This window comes from Amia ocellicauda, chromosome 18 (assembly GCF_036373705.1).
Source record: "Amia ocellicauda isolate fAmiCal2 chromosome 18, fAmiCal2.hap1, whole genome shotgun sequence".
Taxonomy (NCBI): Eukaryota; Metazoa; Chordata; class Actinopteri; order Amiiformes; family Amiidae; genus Amia; species Amia ocellicauda.
This window is the reverse complement of record NC_089867.1, coordinates 19,063,478-19,082,047: the sequence shown is the minus strand read 5'-3', so window position 1 is coordinate 19,082,047 and position 18,570 is coordinate 19,063,478. Positions and strand designations below refer to the sequence as shown.

At 42.6% G+C, this 18,570-nt stretch overlaps 3 protein-coding genes across 7 annotated transcripts in view; 1 reads left to right on the top strand and 2 right to left on the bottom strand.

Annotated features, from left to right (window-relative positions):
* Positions 1 to 5,951, bottom strand: part of mib2 (MIB E3 ubiquitin protein ligase 2) — a 63,537-nt gene extending 57,586 nt beyond the window's left edge. Inside the window, exon 1 of the mRNA XM_066691590.1 lies at positions 5,816 to 5,951. The gene's annotated coding sequence lies outside the window, so the exon portion shown is untranslated. The remainder of the gene's footprint in view (positions 1 to 5,815) is intronic.
* Positions 5,952 to 8,455: 2,504 nt separating this feature from the next.
* ubiad1 (UbiA prenyltransferase domain containing 1) lies at positions 8,456 to 11,772 on the bottom strand. 2 transcript variants are annotated; one of them, XM_066690969.1, is made up of 3 exons: positions 11,566 to 11,772; positions 10,175 to 10,743; positions 8,456 to 9,947 (listed from the first exon to the last, which is right to left on the bottom strand). In XM_066690969.1, the coding sequence occupies exons 2-3, from the start codon at positions 10,722 to 10,724 to the stop codon at positions 9,460 to 9,462; spliced, it is 1,038 nt and encodes a 345-aa protein (XP_066547066.1). In that variant the 5' UTR covers positions 10,725 to 10,743; positions 11,566 to 11,772; the 3' UTR covers positions 8,456 to 9,459. The 2 variants fall into 2 exon arrangements, with proteins under 2 accessions (XP_066547066.1, XP_066547065.1); XM_066690968.1 differs by having other exon boundaries at positions 10,175 to 10,777; positions 11,566 to 11,770.
* Positions 11,773 to 12,396: 624 nt separating this feature from the next.
* mtor (mechanistic target of rapamycin kinase) overlaps positions 12,397 to 18,570 on the top strand; it is a 96,211-nt gene continuing 90,037 nt past the window's right edge. For 2 of the 4 annotated variants that reach the window (XM_066691522.1, XM_066691520.1), the window contains exons 1-13: positions 12,397 to 12,470; positions 13,489 to 13,651; positions 14,167 to 14,275; positions 14,455 to 14,687; positions 15,098 to 15,298; positions 15,413 to 15,547; positions 15,736 to 16,011; positions 16,225 to 16,333; positions 16,584 to 16,767; positions 16,883 to 17,011; positions 17,330 to 17,574; positions 17,665 to 17,880; positions 18,151 to 18,356. In XM_066691522.1, the coding sequence (XP_066547619.1) occupies positions 13,532 to 13,651; positions 14,167 to 14,275; positions 14,455 to 14,687; positions 15,098 to 15,298; positions 15,413 to 15,547; positions 15,736 to 16,011; positions 16,225 to 16,333; positions 16,584 to 16,767; positions 16,883 to 17,011; positions 17,330 to 17,574; positions 17,665 to 17,880; positions 18,151 to 18,356 (2,163 nt within the window). In that variant the 5' untranslated portion in view covers positions 12,397 to 12,470; positions 13,489 to 13,531. Of the gene's footprint in view, positions 12,471 to 13,488; positions 13,652 to 14,166; positions 14,276 to 14,454; positions 14,688 to 15,097; positions 15,299 to 15,412; positions 15,548 to 15,735; positions 16,012 to 16,224; positions 16,334 to 16,559; positions 16,768 to 16,882; positions 17,012 to 17,329; positions 17,575 to 17,664; positions 17,881 to 18,150; positions 18,357 to 18,570 lie in introns of all 4 variants that reach the window. The other 2 variants (XM_066691521.1, XM_066691519.1) reach the window with 1 other exon arrangement.

Sequence of the window (18,570 nt, the reverse complement as noted above, 5' to 3'; positions counted from 1 at the left end):
CATGCAAAGTCCAGAATGTACACATCTATGAGCAAGGCAGGCACTCCACTGTTGCATTACACTGTAGGGAAAACACAGACCTACCACTCAGTTCTCATTTAATTAATCATTTCAAGGTTTTTAATTGAATTTGGTATGATGGGTAGACCAAATTACTGTGGAAAAAAAGACTTTTTTGAAGGCCCCTCAGTAAAGAAGTCTTCTAGTGCAAAATCAAAGTCAGCATCTTATCTTTCTGACGGACACATTATGCACAGCAAGGCAGAGCAGAGTTCAAGTAAAAGATGATTAATAGTGAATGGTCACAGCTCCTAGCATAATGCTATATGCTGAACTCATTAGATATATGATTCAAGCAGCAGGAGGTTTCTATCAGAAGCCAGGAAGTTGCAATGCACAATGTGACACCCAGCCAAGTTATTATTTTTTTTCAATAAGCTTGGAAGCTAGGAATCATTTGACTTTTTTTATTTTTTTATTCTACACCCTGCTTTCAAACGGTACAAGTAATACATGCTTCATTGTTATAAAAAAAAAAAAAAGAAACTAACCAACCCTAACCTCAGCATTGTAAAGTCCTGCAATGCCTGCGCAAGTGGCGAAGCATTTGGCCCAACTCTGCAACACACTCAGATGCAGACAAAGAATTAGAGTACACTTCGAAACAATGAGACCGTCTGGGTTTTCTGGGAAACATGGCAAAGGCAAACATAAGTCACAGCTCTGTGTGCAGGGAGCCAAAAGCCCAGACAATGGGACACGCTCCCCGGCCCTCCGCATTTGGCTGAGTTTACTTTACAAGTGCAACGAGCGTGCATGCACACGTACCTCCACACGATTACGGAGGGAAGCATTCTGGAAACTGAAAGCCTGAATGCAAACAAATGTTTCTCAAGGCAGCCCAAAGTTCTCACTGAGGCATAACTTAAAACAAACAAAAAACAGCACAGAGGGGTACACCGGTTTGAAGCGGATGATTCATTTCAACACACTGGCTGTGAAAGCACCAATTGCGAAAAGAACTTGCACTCTGTGCTTGGAGAAAAACTTGTTTTGTTTAAGTCTATGTCTATGTCAGGGGTCCTTTATAATACGGAGAAGTCCTGAAGAGAAACAATGGGATAAATCAACTGAAAACCCATAATGAACTCTCTCCTGTCTCTCTCTAAAAGGCATTTGCTTTATTCCTTTGCTAAACTAGAAAAAATAAATCACTACAACTCAAGCATATAAACGGTTAAAAAGGGAATACAAGAAACAGTCTAGAGAAATACTTGAATTGTTGAAAGCGGTCATGTTTTGTGGTAAAACCAGGCTGTACGGTAATTTCAATGGCCTCCATCTATGTACTGCTTGTTGAAATTGATATTGAGAAGGTGTCAATGCTCCAGGCAACAGCAGGCTTCATTACAGGCAGAGAAAAGAGTGCCCAGCTCTAGACATATTGCTTGTTTGATCTTAGTGTATTTATTTATCAATATTGTTGAATTTTCTGAACTCCACTAGATCCTACAACCTGGTTGTATAAAAACCCTTCAGACTGCACATGAAACTCACAGGACACAGTCTATTCAGCTGCAATAGAATCATAGTTTGTTAAAATCATTTTTTGTGTCCTGTCCTATCAAACTGTTTTGACAGCATAACAAAGCAAAACATGGGGGTAATCAAATATGGTCTTGCTGCCTAGCTTTGTATCAGGTGACCCTCTGTACCGTATTTTCCCAGGGGGCAGCTGAGAAAGACATTATGTCCTTTGTTGCTTCAGGTTATGGGAAATGTCTGCGCTAGATGTAAATACTACGAATTGCACATGGGAAGCTGAAAACTGAGCGTTTAATAAGCTTAAAAAGCAGTGTTTCAGTGCTCCCACAACAGTCCCCTAACCTGATTGAACTGCTTGCTACATGTATAGTAAGATCAAATGGATCGAGCTGGATTTTAAGTGGGATAAAAGTTAGCTACAAAAAATAAATCCACATACCAACATACCAATACCACTTAGCTCTTCTTTGTTCCTTAATAGTGCAAGAGCAGTGTAAGTAATAAGGCTCTGCTACCACAGGCCGGTGTAGATCCTATTAAGTCCAGCTGGATTTCAGAACCAAAACAGAAGCCTTTTCGTTGCAGATTTTTTTTTTCTGTTTTGTCTGTTCAAATGGTTGGTTCAACCGCCCAGTGTTTACAGAGAGGTCAAAGTGTGTGTTAAGAGTATCCTAATCTCCTAAAAACCTATGTGAGCATCCTGATTTGTCTATTAGAGTATAAAGAGTATTAAGCTGCAGTATTAAGCTGAGAAACCACAAGATGATTACATAGCACAAGCATAAAAGCTGAATGGGAATATGTCAATTTCATTAGGAGTATGCATTGCCCTGGTGAGTTTTTAGATCCCAGTTAAGTTCCATCTTTCCATTCTATAAAACATGTTATTAACTTTTTAATCATACAGACTGTCACTAGCCTACCATAGTGTTCTTTGAGACATTTAAACAAGATTTTCCTAGAGATAAATCTTTGCTACAAATAGTTTTGTGGGACTTGTGAATAACTTCTGGAGGAAAAAAACAAACAAACAAAAAAACAACACACAATGCAATGTACAGGGTTGGGGTAAATTCATAGACTTTACTATAATTGGAACTGAACTGAAAAATAAATTACAAATGGAATTGAAATTGAAAAATTGAACTGACCCCAACCCTGACAATGTGTCTAACTACCAAGAATCTTTCATGGCAAGAGAAGAGTCACAAAGCCTTCATCATACCAATTCACCTTGTTAGACCCACTCTGCTATCAAAGAATAAAAAGTAAGGTAAGAGGACTAAGCAGGGCCCTGGAAAGAGGAATAAAAAGACTTGCATATAATTATATTAAGACTTTAGGTCTTACAAATCTCCCTTCTCCCTCCTTGTCACAAAGTCTCTTTGTATGTAAAACAGCAGGCATGAACGGCAAATAAGGAGATTAAGTACTTGGACAGATTGTGATAACAATTAGGAGAGATACTTTCTGATATGAGACAGGAATAGACTGCAGTCATTGCATAACAGGACAGAGCATGTGTCTGGGGGGGTTGGGGAGTCTGAAGGGAAGAGTATAATCTTCTTTGGGATGTTGTTGACCATGCGGTTCTGAGGATGTATTACACTGTTAGCCGGGGTCGTAATCTGATCTCTTAAGGCCATCTACACATTTACTGTTCCTTCCTCAGATACTAAGTAAAACTGGCAGACCAAAGGGAGAAAACTAGTAGTATTAATGTATTCCCAGTAGGAAGAATATTTACCAATATTACTCTAAACAAGACTGTCTGTCTTGCAAAGTTGCTACACTGTCTCTGGGTCGAAATTACAGACACAGGAATCTAACCCACAGAACTTCACATAAAGGATGGTTATTTTGTTTGTTTAAGGAAGCCTTTGCATTATGAATTGCACTATAGTTGATGCTGTTATTCAGATCCCAACAGTATACTTTATACCTCCGTAGCCTCTCAAAAAGTCCTGCTGTGCACCCAATCCTATCTGTAAATACATACCGAAATTGCTCCAATTCCTCAAAAGTTCCCAACTGAGAAATACAGTGAAATATTTTTATACTTAAATAGCTCATTTTTATTCTTTTTTTAACCAGTCTTGCCTTAAGTGCTATGAAGACGTATCTTCAGTTCTCTCTGGAGCACGAGGCTCAAAACTTGATTTTAACTGATCTGTCAGGAACACAGAACTGGTGGTATCGGAACATCAAAGTGCTGTCAAAGACGCCGCCTGTGTGCTTGGGATTGTACGGTCTACTCTGTCACCGTGCTACACACCCTGACAGTCGGGTCCGCTGTACATTGTGCGCTTTCCTTCCAGTCTGCTGCTTCAGCTCACTGCTCTTCCCTTGAAGCCTTTCTAAGTGCTGCTTACTAAATACAACCCTGTCAACATTTACAATATCAACTGGATGGAAAACCCTTGGCTATTTTCACAACTAGCGAGCTTTTGCCCAGGGATAGGGAAACCAAGAGACAGTTTATAGTATGCGGACAGCTTAAGCCAAGGATAATACAGCACATCACATACATAATACAAGCTTGCCCCACCCACACAGAGGATACTATAAATTTACATACAAATGTATGTCATAGTCACATACTGACCAGTCTATGCTCGATTCTTGCACATTTTTCTAAATGGGAAAGAACTGTTCTCTCAAAACAGGAACATATCAGTAGCACGAATTGATTAGGCTATCCTCTAAGGGGGTTACCTCACATTGAAATATCCAATTAGTGTAGGCCTCTTTCTCATACAAGGGCACCCAATTATGAAGTTCATTTTAAAGGAGAACTTAATTGAATGTAAGGGTAGAGACCACAATACAAGACTGAACCAAAAGCCTCTTTTATCAATGCAGACTTGGCCCTTCTACCGCTGTTAATGGGGAAAACCATGTAATCCCCATCTCCGATGATCCACCTGCATCTTCACATCAACGCTCTTCCCAATGGGAGGCTCCCAGGGATCTATGCAACCATTCCATGCTGCAGACTTCGGAGCGGTGATGCAAAGAGCAAAATGTCCCAGCCAGGATCTTAATGAAGAAGAGAGCCCAGGCCGCAGAAGAAGAGCGCTGTACTTCTGCAGGGGTACTGCCAAGATCATTGCAATTCAATTAAAGCAAGTAAGGTATGACATAAATCTGGATTTAATAACGACTCCAGTCTCTTGCTAAAGAATTGATCTGATGCAGACGGCATAAACATTGCTTATATTTCACCAAAGGATTCCCTGTATTCGTTCCCAAAGGAATTGATCGAGTGTATTACATAAATAAACAAAACTGACCAATCGATCACTAAATAAATGTATACACTTTCAGGGGATGCTTACTGCAATTCAACCCCAAAAAAGATAAGGGTGCTTTAGTCAGATCAGAACGCAAGACATGGACTGACAGGGTTTGCACTGAGAAGTGAGAGAGCCGGTCCATATCCAAAGGATTACACAGCACTGGTTGAAATCTATAGATGCAGCATAATGAATGAAGAGTGTGGACAAAACAATCTTGTCTGTTTTTGTAAAGCATTGCGTATATATTATGTGATTTAAACCTACTGGTCAGTTACACCCTAACATAAAACTGCATAGAGTGGATTGCATTGGTAGCAAGCACTGCCACAGTTTTGACAAAGCCTATCAACCCAACTAAGACATTAAACAACCCTTTCTAAACGGTGACAAGAAATCTGGTTCACAGATACCACTACAAAATGGTCCTCTACAACAAAAAGAACATTATATGCGATTTTTCTTGTTAATACATGAATCTTAATATATAGGTTATATATACACCCACAATAGTGCCATACACAAGAACACAAACAACGATCCATATTTTTAACTGAAAACATCAACCAATTTTTTGTACATAGTTACACAATAATAATTAAAATAATGTATTAAGGCCTTTTTTTTGGTATGAATTTATAGTACTTAACGATGATAAAACCAATGGTAGTGAAGCACACGACTCTACTTCTTGGTTAAATGAACAATATTTTGACGTAAATCTGCATATCTACAACATATACATTTCAATTTCAGAAAATGCATTCTCTATGGGGTAGATTTATAATACATGATGAAATATGTTTTTCATGTTGCGGCTTAAAATTCTCGGAGCATCCAGGTTAACGCATTTTACTGCAATTCAATTAAATGACACATCCAACGGTATACATATACATAATTTACAAATAATCACACCCAACATTTCAATATAATCAGAAAACACTAAACATTCAAGACACGAGTGAACCAACCTGATTGCAAAGTTTCCCAGATGTATCTTAGCAAACATCCATGCCAGGTTTGCACATTTTGACAGCATAAACTCGCTTTCTTTTTACTACAACTGGTATTTCTCTTCCTGGTCTCCCCTCGAAGCACTCTGGGTAATGCAGTCTTTTTCTATTTGTCAACAGATTGATACTTAATTTTACTACATATCCCAAGAGCCTGTGGCTAAATTTAATTACTGCTTTATATACAAATATGTGATTACAGCGCCGTCTAGTGTAATAAAATCGTTAGACCCCAAGCACATCTCCAGTTAGTAGACGCTAATTAACTATACACTCACCTAAAGGATTATTAGGAACACCTGTTCAATTTCTCATTAATGCAATTATCTAACCAACCAATCACATGGCAGTTGCTTCAATGCATTTAGGGCTGTGGTCCTGGTCAAGACAATCTCCTGAACTCCAAACTGAATGTCTGAATGGGAAAGAAAGGTGATTTAAGCAATTTTGAGCGTGGCATGGTTGTTGGTGCCAGACGGGCCGGTCTGAGTATTTCACAATCTGCTCAGTTACTGGGATTTTCACGCACAACCATTTCTAGGGTTTACAAAGAATGGTGTGAAAAGGGAAAAACATCCAGTATGCGGCAGTCCTGTGGGCGAAAATGCCTTGTTGATGCTAGAGGTCAGAGGAGAATGGGCCGACTGATTCAAGCTGATAGAAGAGCAACTTTGACTGAAATAAGCACTCGTTACAACCGAGGTATGCAGCAAAGCATTTGTGAAGCCACAACACGTACAACCTTGAGGCGGATGGGCTACAACAGCAGAAGACCCCACCGGGTACCACTCATCTCCACTACAAATAGGAAAAAGAGGCTACAATTTGCACAAGCTCACCAAAATTGGACAGTTGAAGACTGGAAAAATGTTGCCTGGTCTGATGAGTCTCGATTTCTGTTGAGACATTCAGATGGTAGAGTCAGAATTTGGCGTAAACAGAATGAGAACATGGATCCATCATGCCTTGTTACCACTGTGCAGGCTGGTGGTGGTGGTGTAATGGTGTGGGGGATGTTTTCTTGGCACACTTTAGGCCCCTTAGTGCCAATTGGGCATCGTTTAAATGCCACGGCCTACCTGAGCATTGTTTCTGACCATGTCCATCCCTTTATGACCACCATGTACCCATCCTCTGATGGCTACTTCCAGCAGGATAATGCACCATGTCACAAAGGTCGAATCATTTCAAATTGGTTTCTTGAACATGACAATGAGTTCACTGTACTAAACTGGCCCCCACAGTCACCAGATCTCAACCCAATAGAGCATCTTTGGGATGTGGTGGAACGGGAGCTTCGTGCCCTGGATGTGCATCCCACAAATCTCCATCAACTGCAAGATGCTATCCTATCAATATGAGCCAACATTTCTAAAGAATGCTTTCAGCACCTTGTTGAATCAATGCCACGTAGAATTAAGGCAGTTCTGAAGGCGAAAGGGGGTCAAACACAGTATTAGTATGGTGTTCCTAATAATCCTTTAGGTGAGTGTATATTACCTATAGCTATATTAAAATAAACCAGTAACAAGATGAACTCCTTTAAAATATATATTATGTAGGCCTGTATCCCATTTGCCAAGATTTATGTTTTTGAAAAGAAACAAGAAAATAATGAATCGGTATTGCACTGCTACATAATAATGAGTCAGTCCATGAGAACGTGTCTTGTTCTCTTGCAAGAACTTTATTATTAGTTCTTCCAAGATGTTGTCATATTACATCCACAGAGCAATGTTTAGAGCTTGTCCATTTTATCTGACACAATGGCACCCGCAATCAGCAACCTCCTCTAGCTGTATTTAAACGACTACATATCGCTGCGCCTCGTGGGGGTTAGGGGGATGTTCCTGTCTGGCCCGTTGTTTCATCCTTGGAAACTGGGCTTCGATGACAGATAACTGGGGACCCCTGCAGGAGAGTCCTGGAGACCTTACAGCACAGCGAGAGAGGAGGAAGAGTTCATCGCTGGCCTCTTTGTCCCAAAAGGAGTGGATGGGTGCCTAGTACTGAGATCACTGGTTGGTGGAGCATGTTCTGTTGTGGATTTACACATAAGGCTGGGACTATTTTCAGCCACATACACACCAGTTAATTACCAAAACATTCATATTAAAAATCAATACAAATGATTGTTTTGAAAGGCATGTTACTTAAAACAATAATGAAAGCATGTATTTAAAAAAAGAATAGAAATCTGGGTACACTAACATTTAATTTTAAATATTTATTTTGCAAATGATAATTACATTACTAATCCAAATTAAACTAATAATCCTTGTACGTTTGGATGAAGCCATATGATTGTCCACAACCTCCTTCGATTCACCCGTGTGAAAGGGGATTTGCGGTCTTCTTTCAGTTAACAACAGGAATGGAGTTTCCCTCTATTACCTCTTCATTCCAGCACTGTGTACGTGTGTGTGTGTGTGTGTGTGTGTGCGTAACATCTCTTGGCTATCAGACATTTTGATGCAGGAATATAACAAACTGTCTGTTCAGAACCTCTTTCGCAACATCGAACATGGAGGTGATCTTCTACAGCAGAAACGAACCAAAAACAAATGGAGTATAAAATAATCCAACAGATACTGAAGGTGCAGTTTTCTTTTGGTTTAATAACAGGCATGAAGATCAGATCATGATAAAAGTGTTCACCTACACACTTTTTACATGAAAGTCCAGCTCTTCTGTTGTACCAACAATAGTACAGAATGCTCTTTGGCATTCCAGACAAAATGATTGATTAAATGGTGAGTTAATGTACGAGTGGAAAACAAAATCCATTCCCTGGAACTCCTGGGAATTAGGACACAAAGTGCATAGAGTAAGTCCAGCATGAGAAGATACACAAATCAGTTTTCTGTGCTTCTATTATGAATAGGCACTATATGGCAATATTCTTCAAGTGGACATCTAAATCACAGAATAAATAAAAAACAGAAAGGAGAACCCCATTTTAATTTTAAGTGCTCATATAAAAATATCCAATGAACGCTGTCTTCACGATTTACATTTTAGTAAAACAAATATTCTAAATGTGTGTGTGTGTGTGTGTGTGTGTGTGTATATACACACACGCGCACACATGGGAAAGACATTTACTGGCTCAATCACTTCCATTCAAGCTGTGATGACAAAAACACTACGTCATGTGATCTATGGCTTCTTCTGCTTCAAAATTCAAACAATGTATTCCCATTTGAATCGATGTATACTTATCAGTATCAATATTTTTGTAATCTTAAGATGAGTAACACTTACTCATGTCTGAGCCATTAGCTGTGTGATGCGTTTTAATTTAACTAAATGCTAAATATGGGACTAAACTATTTTGCTATACCCCACTTTTGTTTTTGCAGTATTTAATCAAGCCCAAGAAATGCAACTTCTGTACTGTACAACAGCTAAAGGGATTCATTCTGTGACCTTCAGTGCCCACAAAAAAAAAAGGGCACAATCATTTCCATTACTAAAAGCTGCAAAATCTTTTACTAAATACAAAAATAAATAAATAAATGAAATGAAAGCCCCAGAAATGTATGAAAGTCTCCACAAATATAAAAATCCACATAAAATTGTAGTTAGTACAACTGGCAGGATTAGAGTTTTGGCAGGGTGCCCGGTGGTGCTAATATAATACCGAAGACATAGAAAAGCCCCATTAACAGGTTGAGCTTGGCGGTCTTCTGAGGGATCTTGGAGTAGTACTGGCTCCTGAACTGCTTCTCCAGGGGGAAGGCGATCGGCAGGCTCAGTAGGGGCAGTGCCATGCTGATGGTGTAGCGGGTGGCCATGATGGAGAACATGATGTAGGGGACAAACAGGAGCAGGTTGAACAGTATATAAGACAGCGTGGGTCCAATGAGAATGGCCAGGGTGACAATACCAGCCTGTTTGTCCGAATCCATGTCACGCGTGTTGTTGCTGTGCAGGATGGCTTCCGTGTTGAGTGCCAAGGGAATGGCATAGAGGAGCGGCACGATGGACAGGTAACCCACCTGAACCGCATGGGCGAACATCACCGCCAGAGGGCCGAAGGTGATCAAGATAACCACATCGCCGAGGGCAACATATTTCAGACCGATTCCTGCAAAACAAATAACGAACAACATGCCGTTACACACACACACACACACAGGTAAACATGCAATAGTACCTCCTAGTAATAAAGACAGCATTCTGCACTGCAATGTGTTACAAGTTTTCAATACCAGTTTCAACTGCCTCTGGTATATGTATGTATGTGTGTATATAAATATATAGATGTGTTGGCAAGTGAATAATAAGCCATCATTGAAAATGTGGATGAATCACCTCCAGTATAGAGGAAAGAACTTGACAGGCCTCCAAAATAAATCAGGGCCAGGTGCTCCAGCTTCAGGGTGGAGAGGAAATACAGGCAGGTTGCACACAAGCATCCCAAGGAGTAAAGAACAGCCCCGAACATAACTACATCCTGGGGCTTCAGAATTTGGTCAACCAGAGTCCGGTCATCGCTTTTCTTGTGGTCGATGCCCTTGGAGAAGTCATAGTAAGTGTTCACAAGGTTCCCGGCCCCGTGCACCAACAGCACGGCCACAGCACACACCACCAGTATGACAAAGTCGATGGTGCCCTCTGACTTATACGCCAGCACGCTGCCCAGAGCCACCGGGGTCAGAGAGGCGCTGAAACTCCACGGCCTCAGGGCCAGGACATAGGCGGCACATTTCTGCTTCAATTTGCCCTCCCCGCCAGCATTCCCCTCCAGTTGGTTCCAGTCCAAATCGCTCGTTCTTGGTTCCCCTCTAGCAGCGCTCTGCCCATTCAGTCCCTCTGGGATTAAAGTCTCCAATTCGACGCTGGGTTTATCCCCCTCTGCCATTGCTCCACCTGGATTAGTACTGTAGCACCAAAAAGGTCAAATCTGAGGACACCCTGGAACAAACATAAGCCAGAGAAATGTTGGAGAACTGTCAGCTACATTAGCACTCATTTCACACTCTTATCCCATGTATGCCACTCCCCCACTGCTGGGCATTTTGAAGAACTATTACATTATTTTTTGGGACACACAGTACACAGTGAAAAGAACATGTGGATGAACTGAGGGTGGCATGAAGTGTACAGCAACATCCTTGTCTTGCATCAAGTGTGTTAATGAATCATACAAAAAAGAACAGTTATGAGAACCACCTAGTGGACAAATAGGAAATTGTGTATTTAAAGGATTAACCTCTTATAGGAGTTTAATGGGATAGGTAAAACAAACTACTTGTCCCTTAGTTAACGTTACTGACTGAAATGTAGGAAAGTGTTAATATTTAGTGACAAAAGCATAAAAGCAATTCCTATCGGTTTCATATAACCCATCTTCATATGATGACTTGAATTTATGGTTGTAATTAAATTGTGATGTTACAAACGATGAAACACACTGAATCACAATCTGAATTACTTGGTTATGGTTTTCATTCAAACTAGAAAATAGGCACCCAAACATATGGTGTGTGTTCAAGGATAGGCAGAAGTAGGATTGTAGTGAATATGATTTTCAGGTTGAAGGCACATTACAATCCATTACACTACAAACTATACAAAGCCTGGCCTCACTGTCCAGTTACGGTACTATAGGGATAACGTGGTTTTAGTGGCTTATAAACACTGATCCATCTATCGCTGCGATTCAGAAACAAGAAACCCAAAAGCCCAATAATACCACTTACCTCTTCTTGTTGTCTTGGTTAACACTGTTATACTGACTAGCAACCACATCATTAATCTCTCTATTCTAACCGTTAGCTGTTGTTCAATCTTATTCCGATTACGTGTCAGGTCCGAGGACATGTAGTCCAAAATGACCACCTGGGAGCCGCCATCTTGTCCCACCCTCTGTGTAACACTCCTTTGTGTCCGACTGAAACATAATGCCATTGCTTTTATTCTCTGCGTCACTTTTCTGACGATAAAACCCGGTGTCTTTCTTTTTTATTTATATTTGACAATGACTTAAATAGTATAAAAAATATTAGTTTAAAATGTACATTAAATGTTGACTAAAATACTGGCATTATATGACTAAAATGTGTTATTTACTAAATAAATAAAGTATTAAACTTTTTAACGATCCAGAAATGATTGCGGTAATATAAAAACAAAATTATGTTATATGTGAGGAGAACTTATTCAAGATTTCCTCCGAAATAATGTAACCGTTCATTTCTCAAAACACATGATAGGAACTGAAAATAATAAGTGCATTTCAACCAAACTACCACAGCTGTAAGAGAAAATCCCGCCTTCTTGTTGCGTAAAACAAAAACTCCACTTTCATTGGCTGTCCGCTAACCTGTACTAAGTAAGTCTTTAAGTTGATTGGATATCTTTGCTGCCTATCATTTCACTACGCCCATTTTAGTGTTTTGACCTAAATACGAGTTTTTAATTGGCTGTCAACGTTGTCAATTATACAAATACTCTTCCTCGATTGGACAAAACGAACATCTTTCAAAGACCTTGATTTTCCTTGGGAACTTTATTCTCCCCAAACAGTTAGGTTGTACCTTAAAAAAACCTTTGCCGAAGATGAGTGCCGTTCTTCCTTAGTCAAAACACATATCTCCATCTCTCAGTAAGGTCTATTTTATACATTTCTTTGTTGAATAAACAGCTGATCTGGTGTATTATTGTGCAGTAAACGTGAATATTGGCGCTTTGCTGTTGTTTTCATAATGGCACATTAGCAGTCATTCTGTGAGCTGACAGCCACACCGTCCAGCTAGCATTTCCACAGTGCATGATGGCACGGAGAGATATGGCCGTGTTTCTGTTTAGGAAGTTTCTAAAATAATCCGCATTACAGTATTTGTGACATTGGTGGAGTATTAATAATATAATTTTCATTGTAAATAAATACATAAGAGACTATTCTAATTACCGAGATGCTGTTGTACGTGTCTCTGCATCAGTAAGTTGAAAAGTCAAATATATATAACAAGGTGCTTTACAATCCTTGTCAATGGCGTGTTTTTGAATGCTATTCCTATTGTCTCTGTTTATTGGACACAACGGCCCTGTATTGCATTAGTGGAAACGGCAGATCATTGATACTGATTTTGTATCTCCCACTTTTACCAGAGGCTCCACTTCACAGTATTACAACACCGTTCATTCATCGAGATTTCCGTGCATGTGCAATTCGCAGGATGCCCTTACCACACTTGTGCCAGTTATAATGCATGTCCTAAACAACAATGGTTCAGACGAGATTATACACTGTTATGTTTAATGGGACAGACAGTGCTTTAGTGCCCTTCATTTTCAGTTTAAATCTTGAAGGCATGCTTTTTTGTATGTCATTTTAAAGAATGTCAGGGAACAGAGGATATCAGCAGTTTTTGAATAAGTTAAAACCCCTAAAACCAAAGGGCTGAAATAAAGGTTCTCATTGCATAGGTCATTTTCAGGTTTAGCGAACTAACCAGGAAGGATATTTCATGCCTGCAATCTGAATCTGCATAGTAAATGCTTATGAATCAAAATTGTATGCATCTGTGAAGGATTATGAAGGAGACTTATGTAGTTTGCAAGTAAAAACCGAGATCAGACGCATGGTAAACCACTAACCGAGATGCTATATTTTTCTGCAGTTGTCCCGGGGGGTGATTATTTGCCCTCGTGACAGTGGTCACCATGTCCGGCACGGCCACAGTCCTCCAGCAGTTTGTCAGTGGCCTCAAGAGCCGCAATGAGGAGACCAGGGCCAAATCCGCCAAGGACCTTCAGCATTACGTCACCACTGAGCTGAGAGAGGTGAGGAAATGCACAGAGACAGAGAGTGTAATAGTCATCCTGGGAAAGTTGCAAAAGAGGAAGGTGTTACTTCACTTCACTTTTACTTAATGTGCTTCTTAACCGTTGAAGGAACCCTGACATCCTCCAGGCCCTGGAAATGTGTAGAGAACCCTGCCATACTGAGACAAGGACCATGGTTCTGTGGAGCTGTCTATAGTACTTCTATAAATCAGTCTTTCAAATGCCTCTGTGAATTACAACCTGTATAATGCACAAACCTGACTCCTGTTTACAGATGTTCGTGTATCATTTCCACTTTTTGTAGTCTGAGCAATTGTTTCATCTCATTGTCTCAATGCCACTTATATGGATGACGCAGATCTCTGTACACTGTCTACTTTTAAGAAATTAGTTCAACAAAGTAATTGGTCGTGTTGTAGTTGGTAAAAAAATCAAGTGACGTACAAGTTCCTCACAACCTGTCAAGAATAGGTTTGAAACCTCATATTATTTTCTTTTTCTTTCTTTCTTAGTTGAGTCAAGAAGAAGCTACCACTTTCTATGATGAGCTGAACCATCATATCTTCGAGCTGGTGTCCAGCTCAGATGTGAACGAGAAGAAAGGAGGCATTCTTGCTATTGGTAAACCCATCCAATGGTGATATTCACACTCTTATAATTGGCCTTAATGATGGTTTTCTGCTGCTAAAGAAGCTGACAGCAAATCCCAACCTAAATGAAACAAATAGGATTACAGTTATGCTTATGAAAGACACTTATCCAGTCGACATCAGGTTTCTCTGTTGTTCTTCCTCCCACAGTCAGCTTGATTGGCGTGGAAGGTGGAAATGCCACGAGGATCAGTCGCTTCGCCAATTACCTCCGCAACCTGCTGCCATCCAGCGACCCCGTTGTCATGGAGATGGCCTCGAAAGCGATGGGCCACCTCTCGATGGCAGGGGACACCTTCACGGCAGAGTACGTGGAGTTTGAGGTGAAGAGGGCGCTGGAGTGGCTGGGGGCAGACCGGAACGAGGGACGCCGACATGCAGCGGTGAGTTACTCAAAGTCTAATAGCACAGGGACCACATCCGACAGCTGTCAGAGCAGAGGGGTAAAGATCCCAGATGGTGCGGGTCTATATGTTTTGTAGATCAAAGTTAACCCATCTGTAGAAAGGTGGTCCAGTCATGCAATGGAAAGCTCAGTTGCAATGCAAGCAGAAAGAGTCTATGACTGGAGACACTGGTGAAAGGCTTTGTTAATTTCTTCCATTTTCGTCTGTGTTTGCGATTCTCCATGGCCCAAATGCTTCCAGGCATTAGTAGATGATTGAATGCAATAACTCGTCACTTTTGATTACTGCTCTTTTATATCTGGTTTCCAAGGCAATAAAACTTGCATGAAATGCGTCTCTGAGAGAGGAGTGGAATTTATTATGTCTCTGTTTCCCGTGTCCTGCAGGTGCTGGTGCTGCGGGAGCTGGCGGTGAGTGCCCCCACCTTCTTCTTCCAGCAAGTCCAGCCCTTCTTTGACAACATCTTCAACGCAGTGTGGGACTCCAAGCAGGCCATCCGGGAGGGGGCGGTGTCTGCGCTGAGGGCCTGCCTCATCCTCACCACCCAGCGCGAGACCAAGGAAATGCAGAAACCCCAGTGGTATAAGGTACAGCCCGCTCGCCTGCCTGCACGCTGAATGCACCAGCCATGCCCAGTTCTTACTCCAGTGGAGCGGGGAAAGCAGGGCTGCACTGATCTCTCCTTCTCTCTAACTGCACAGCAAACCTTCGAGGAGGCCGAGAGGGGCTTTGATGAGAGTCTGGCCAAGGAGAAGGGCATGAACCGAGATGACCGAGTGCACGGCGCCCTGCTGATTCTCAATGAGCTTGTGCGCATCAGCAGCATGGAGGGAGAGGTGAGGCTGACCACGTCCCGCCCAGCTGCCCAGGACAGCAGCCCCTGGGGGACAGTCTCTGCTCAGGCGGTTGTGACGTATTTCTGGCCTGCATTAGCAATTATTCATTCATGAGACAGTGAATTGCATTGCGATGCTAGGAGTGTGCGACCCCTGACCCCTGACCTATGAATGTTTCTGTACCTCAGCGACTCCGAGAGGAGATGGAGGAGATCACTCAGCAGCAGCTGGTCCATGACAAGTACTGCAAGGAGCTGATGGGCTTTGGGACCAAGCCCCGCCACATCACCCCCTTCACCAGCTTCCAGTCTGTTCAGCCGCAGCAGTCCAACGCCCTGCTGGGGCTCCTGGGCTACAGCACTCCGCAGGGATTCCTCAGCTTTGGGGCGACACCCTCCCCGGCCAAGACCACGCTGGTGGAGAGCCGATACTGCCGAGAGCTGATGGAGGAGCGCTTCGACCAGGCAAGTCCTTTTTTGAATGGCCGTACATTTTTTTAGCATAAACAAGATGGAGGTTGTGAAAAAACTAAACCAAAAATGTAAAGATTAAAATACTTATTTGCCAGGCACTGAGTCACAGACAGATTTCCAAAAGTGAGATGCTGCTGTAAAATTTCAGAGAACTTGTAGCTGTTGTTCATAAGATAATTCTGAATGTCTGTTGTTGATGCTCAGGTGTGCCGCTGGGTGCTGAAGTATCGGACCAGTAAAAACCCTCTGATTCAGATGACCATTCTGAACCTGCTGCCGCGCCTGGCTGCCTTCCAGCCCCACACGTTCACAGGTCAGGCTCTTCCGTCTGGAGAAACAGACAAAACCCACCACAATCTAATTCAGATTTTTCAAGTTGACTTTTAATAAGAATAATACTAATAACAATAATAATAAATGAAATGAGGAAGCAGGAAAGTAATATATTTCATACATCTGTCTCTGCCTCTGCAATTTTGCCCAGAGTTCAGATGAGCTCTGAATATTTAATATCGCTTGACTGATTATGAGTTGTGAAGGAGTGGCTGGTTTTATTTTGCCAGATCAGTACTTGTCCGACACTATGGGCCACCTGCTGGGCTGCCTGAAGAAGGAGAAGGAACGCACGGCAGCCTTCCAGGCGCTTGGCCTGCTCGTGGTGGCCGTGAGGACGGAGATCCAGCCCTACCTCACCAAGATCCTGGAGATCATCAAGGCTGCGCTGCCCCCCAAGGACTTCGCACACAAGTAAACAGCAGCGAGCTCGCCCACAAATGTGCCTGCCATGCTATAACAACAGAGTGTGTGCAGCACCTGTATTGATGCAGTAGAGACACTGAGATGTGTTTCTCTGTTTATCCAGGAGGCAGAAGACCATTCAGGTGGATGCCACCGTGTTCACCTGTATCAGTATGCTTTCCCGTGCCATGGGGCCCACCATCCAGCAGGACATCAAGGAACTCCTGGAACCCATGCTGGCCGTGGGTCTCAGGTGAGTGCTGCCCAGCTGGCCTCCTCTAGGACTACCCTCAGGCTGGGGGCCCTGGGAAAACATCCTGATTTGCTAGTCCCCTGTTAGAGTGTTTTTAACTAGTGTCTAGTGTTGTGGTTGAGGATCATGCCCCACCTCCTACTCACTATTATCGAAGCAGAGAAAACATGCCATACACAAAACTCTTGTTCAAATATCAGTTTCCAAAAGGCAAAAGCAAATCTCCTTTCCTTCGAGCATCAAGAAACACTGTCTTATCCAGGATAACTTTGAATTAAAGCCATGTCTGCGCGTGTGTGTGGGTGTGTTTTGTTTCAGCCCGGCACTGACCGCAGTTCTGTACGACCTGAGCCGGCAGATCCCCCAGTTGAAGAAGGATATCCAGGATGGGCTGCTGAAGATGCTCTCGCTGGTCCTCATGCACAAGCCCCTTCGTCACCCGGGCATGCCCAAGGGCCTAGCCCACCAACTGGCATCGCCCAGCCTCACCAACATCCCCGAGGCCAGCGACGTGGGCAGCATCACCCTGGCCCTGCGCACCCTGGGCAGCTTCGAGTTTGAAGGTGAGACCAGAAATTCTTGCTTTCATTGTGACTGTGACTGTCTCCATTAAAGTTTGGTGCAGGTGGTATCTGACCCTCTCTCTCTATCAGGACACTCCCTCACACAGTTTGTGAGGCACTGCGCTGACCACTTCCTGAACAGCGAGCACAAGGAGATCCGCATGGAGGCAGCGCGCACCTGCTCACGCCTGCTCACGCCCTCCATCCAGCTGATCAGTGGCCACGGCCATGTGGTCAGCCAGACAGCCGTGCAGGTGGTGGCTGACGTACTGAGCAAACTGCTGGTCGTGGGAATCACCGACCCAGGTGAGGATCTGTGCGTGATGCTGAAATGAGCTCCCTCTGCACACAAGCCGGGGAATTCAGGTTCCAGGTCCTGCAGCAGGATTGGGAAAATAATAATGAGATTAAACAAAAGCAAAAGTGCTTTGGTGTCCTGCTTACGTTACTGGACTCTGCTATTCTGCAGAATACTGTGGCCTGGGCACCAAGGAGCAGGAGTACAGAAAAGTATTCTCTGTCTCTTCCATAACATGTGTTTTATGCCATTGTTTTGCATGCAATTTCCAATCACAGACCCTGATATCCGTTACTGTGTGCTGGCTTCACTGGACGAGCGATTCGACGCCCACCTAGCCCAGGCCGAGAACCTGCAGGCCCTGTTTGTGGCTCTGAACGACGAGGTGTTTGAGATCCGGGAACTGGCCATCTGCACCATTGGCCGGCTGTCCAGCATGAACCCGGCCTTCGTCATGCCCTTTCTGCGCAAGATGCTCATCCAGGTCAGGAGATGGTCATTGGGATTCTTGTTTTTCAACACAGATGCTGAAAGATTTTACTGAAGATAATTGCTATAACTTTTTTTTATTCTCATGCCTTAATGTTATGCAAAACTGTTTCGCTGCATTTCTTTTCTAATGTAAAAAAGGTAAAGAGGTACTGGTGAGCACGTCATGTTTGTGACTCTGAAATTGTAAAAAACAATACTGTGTGAAC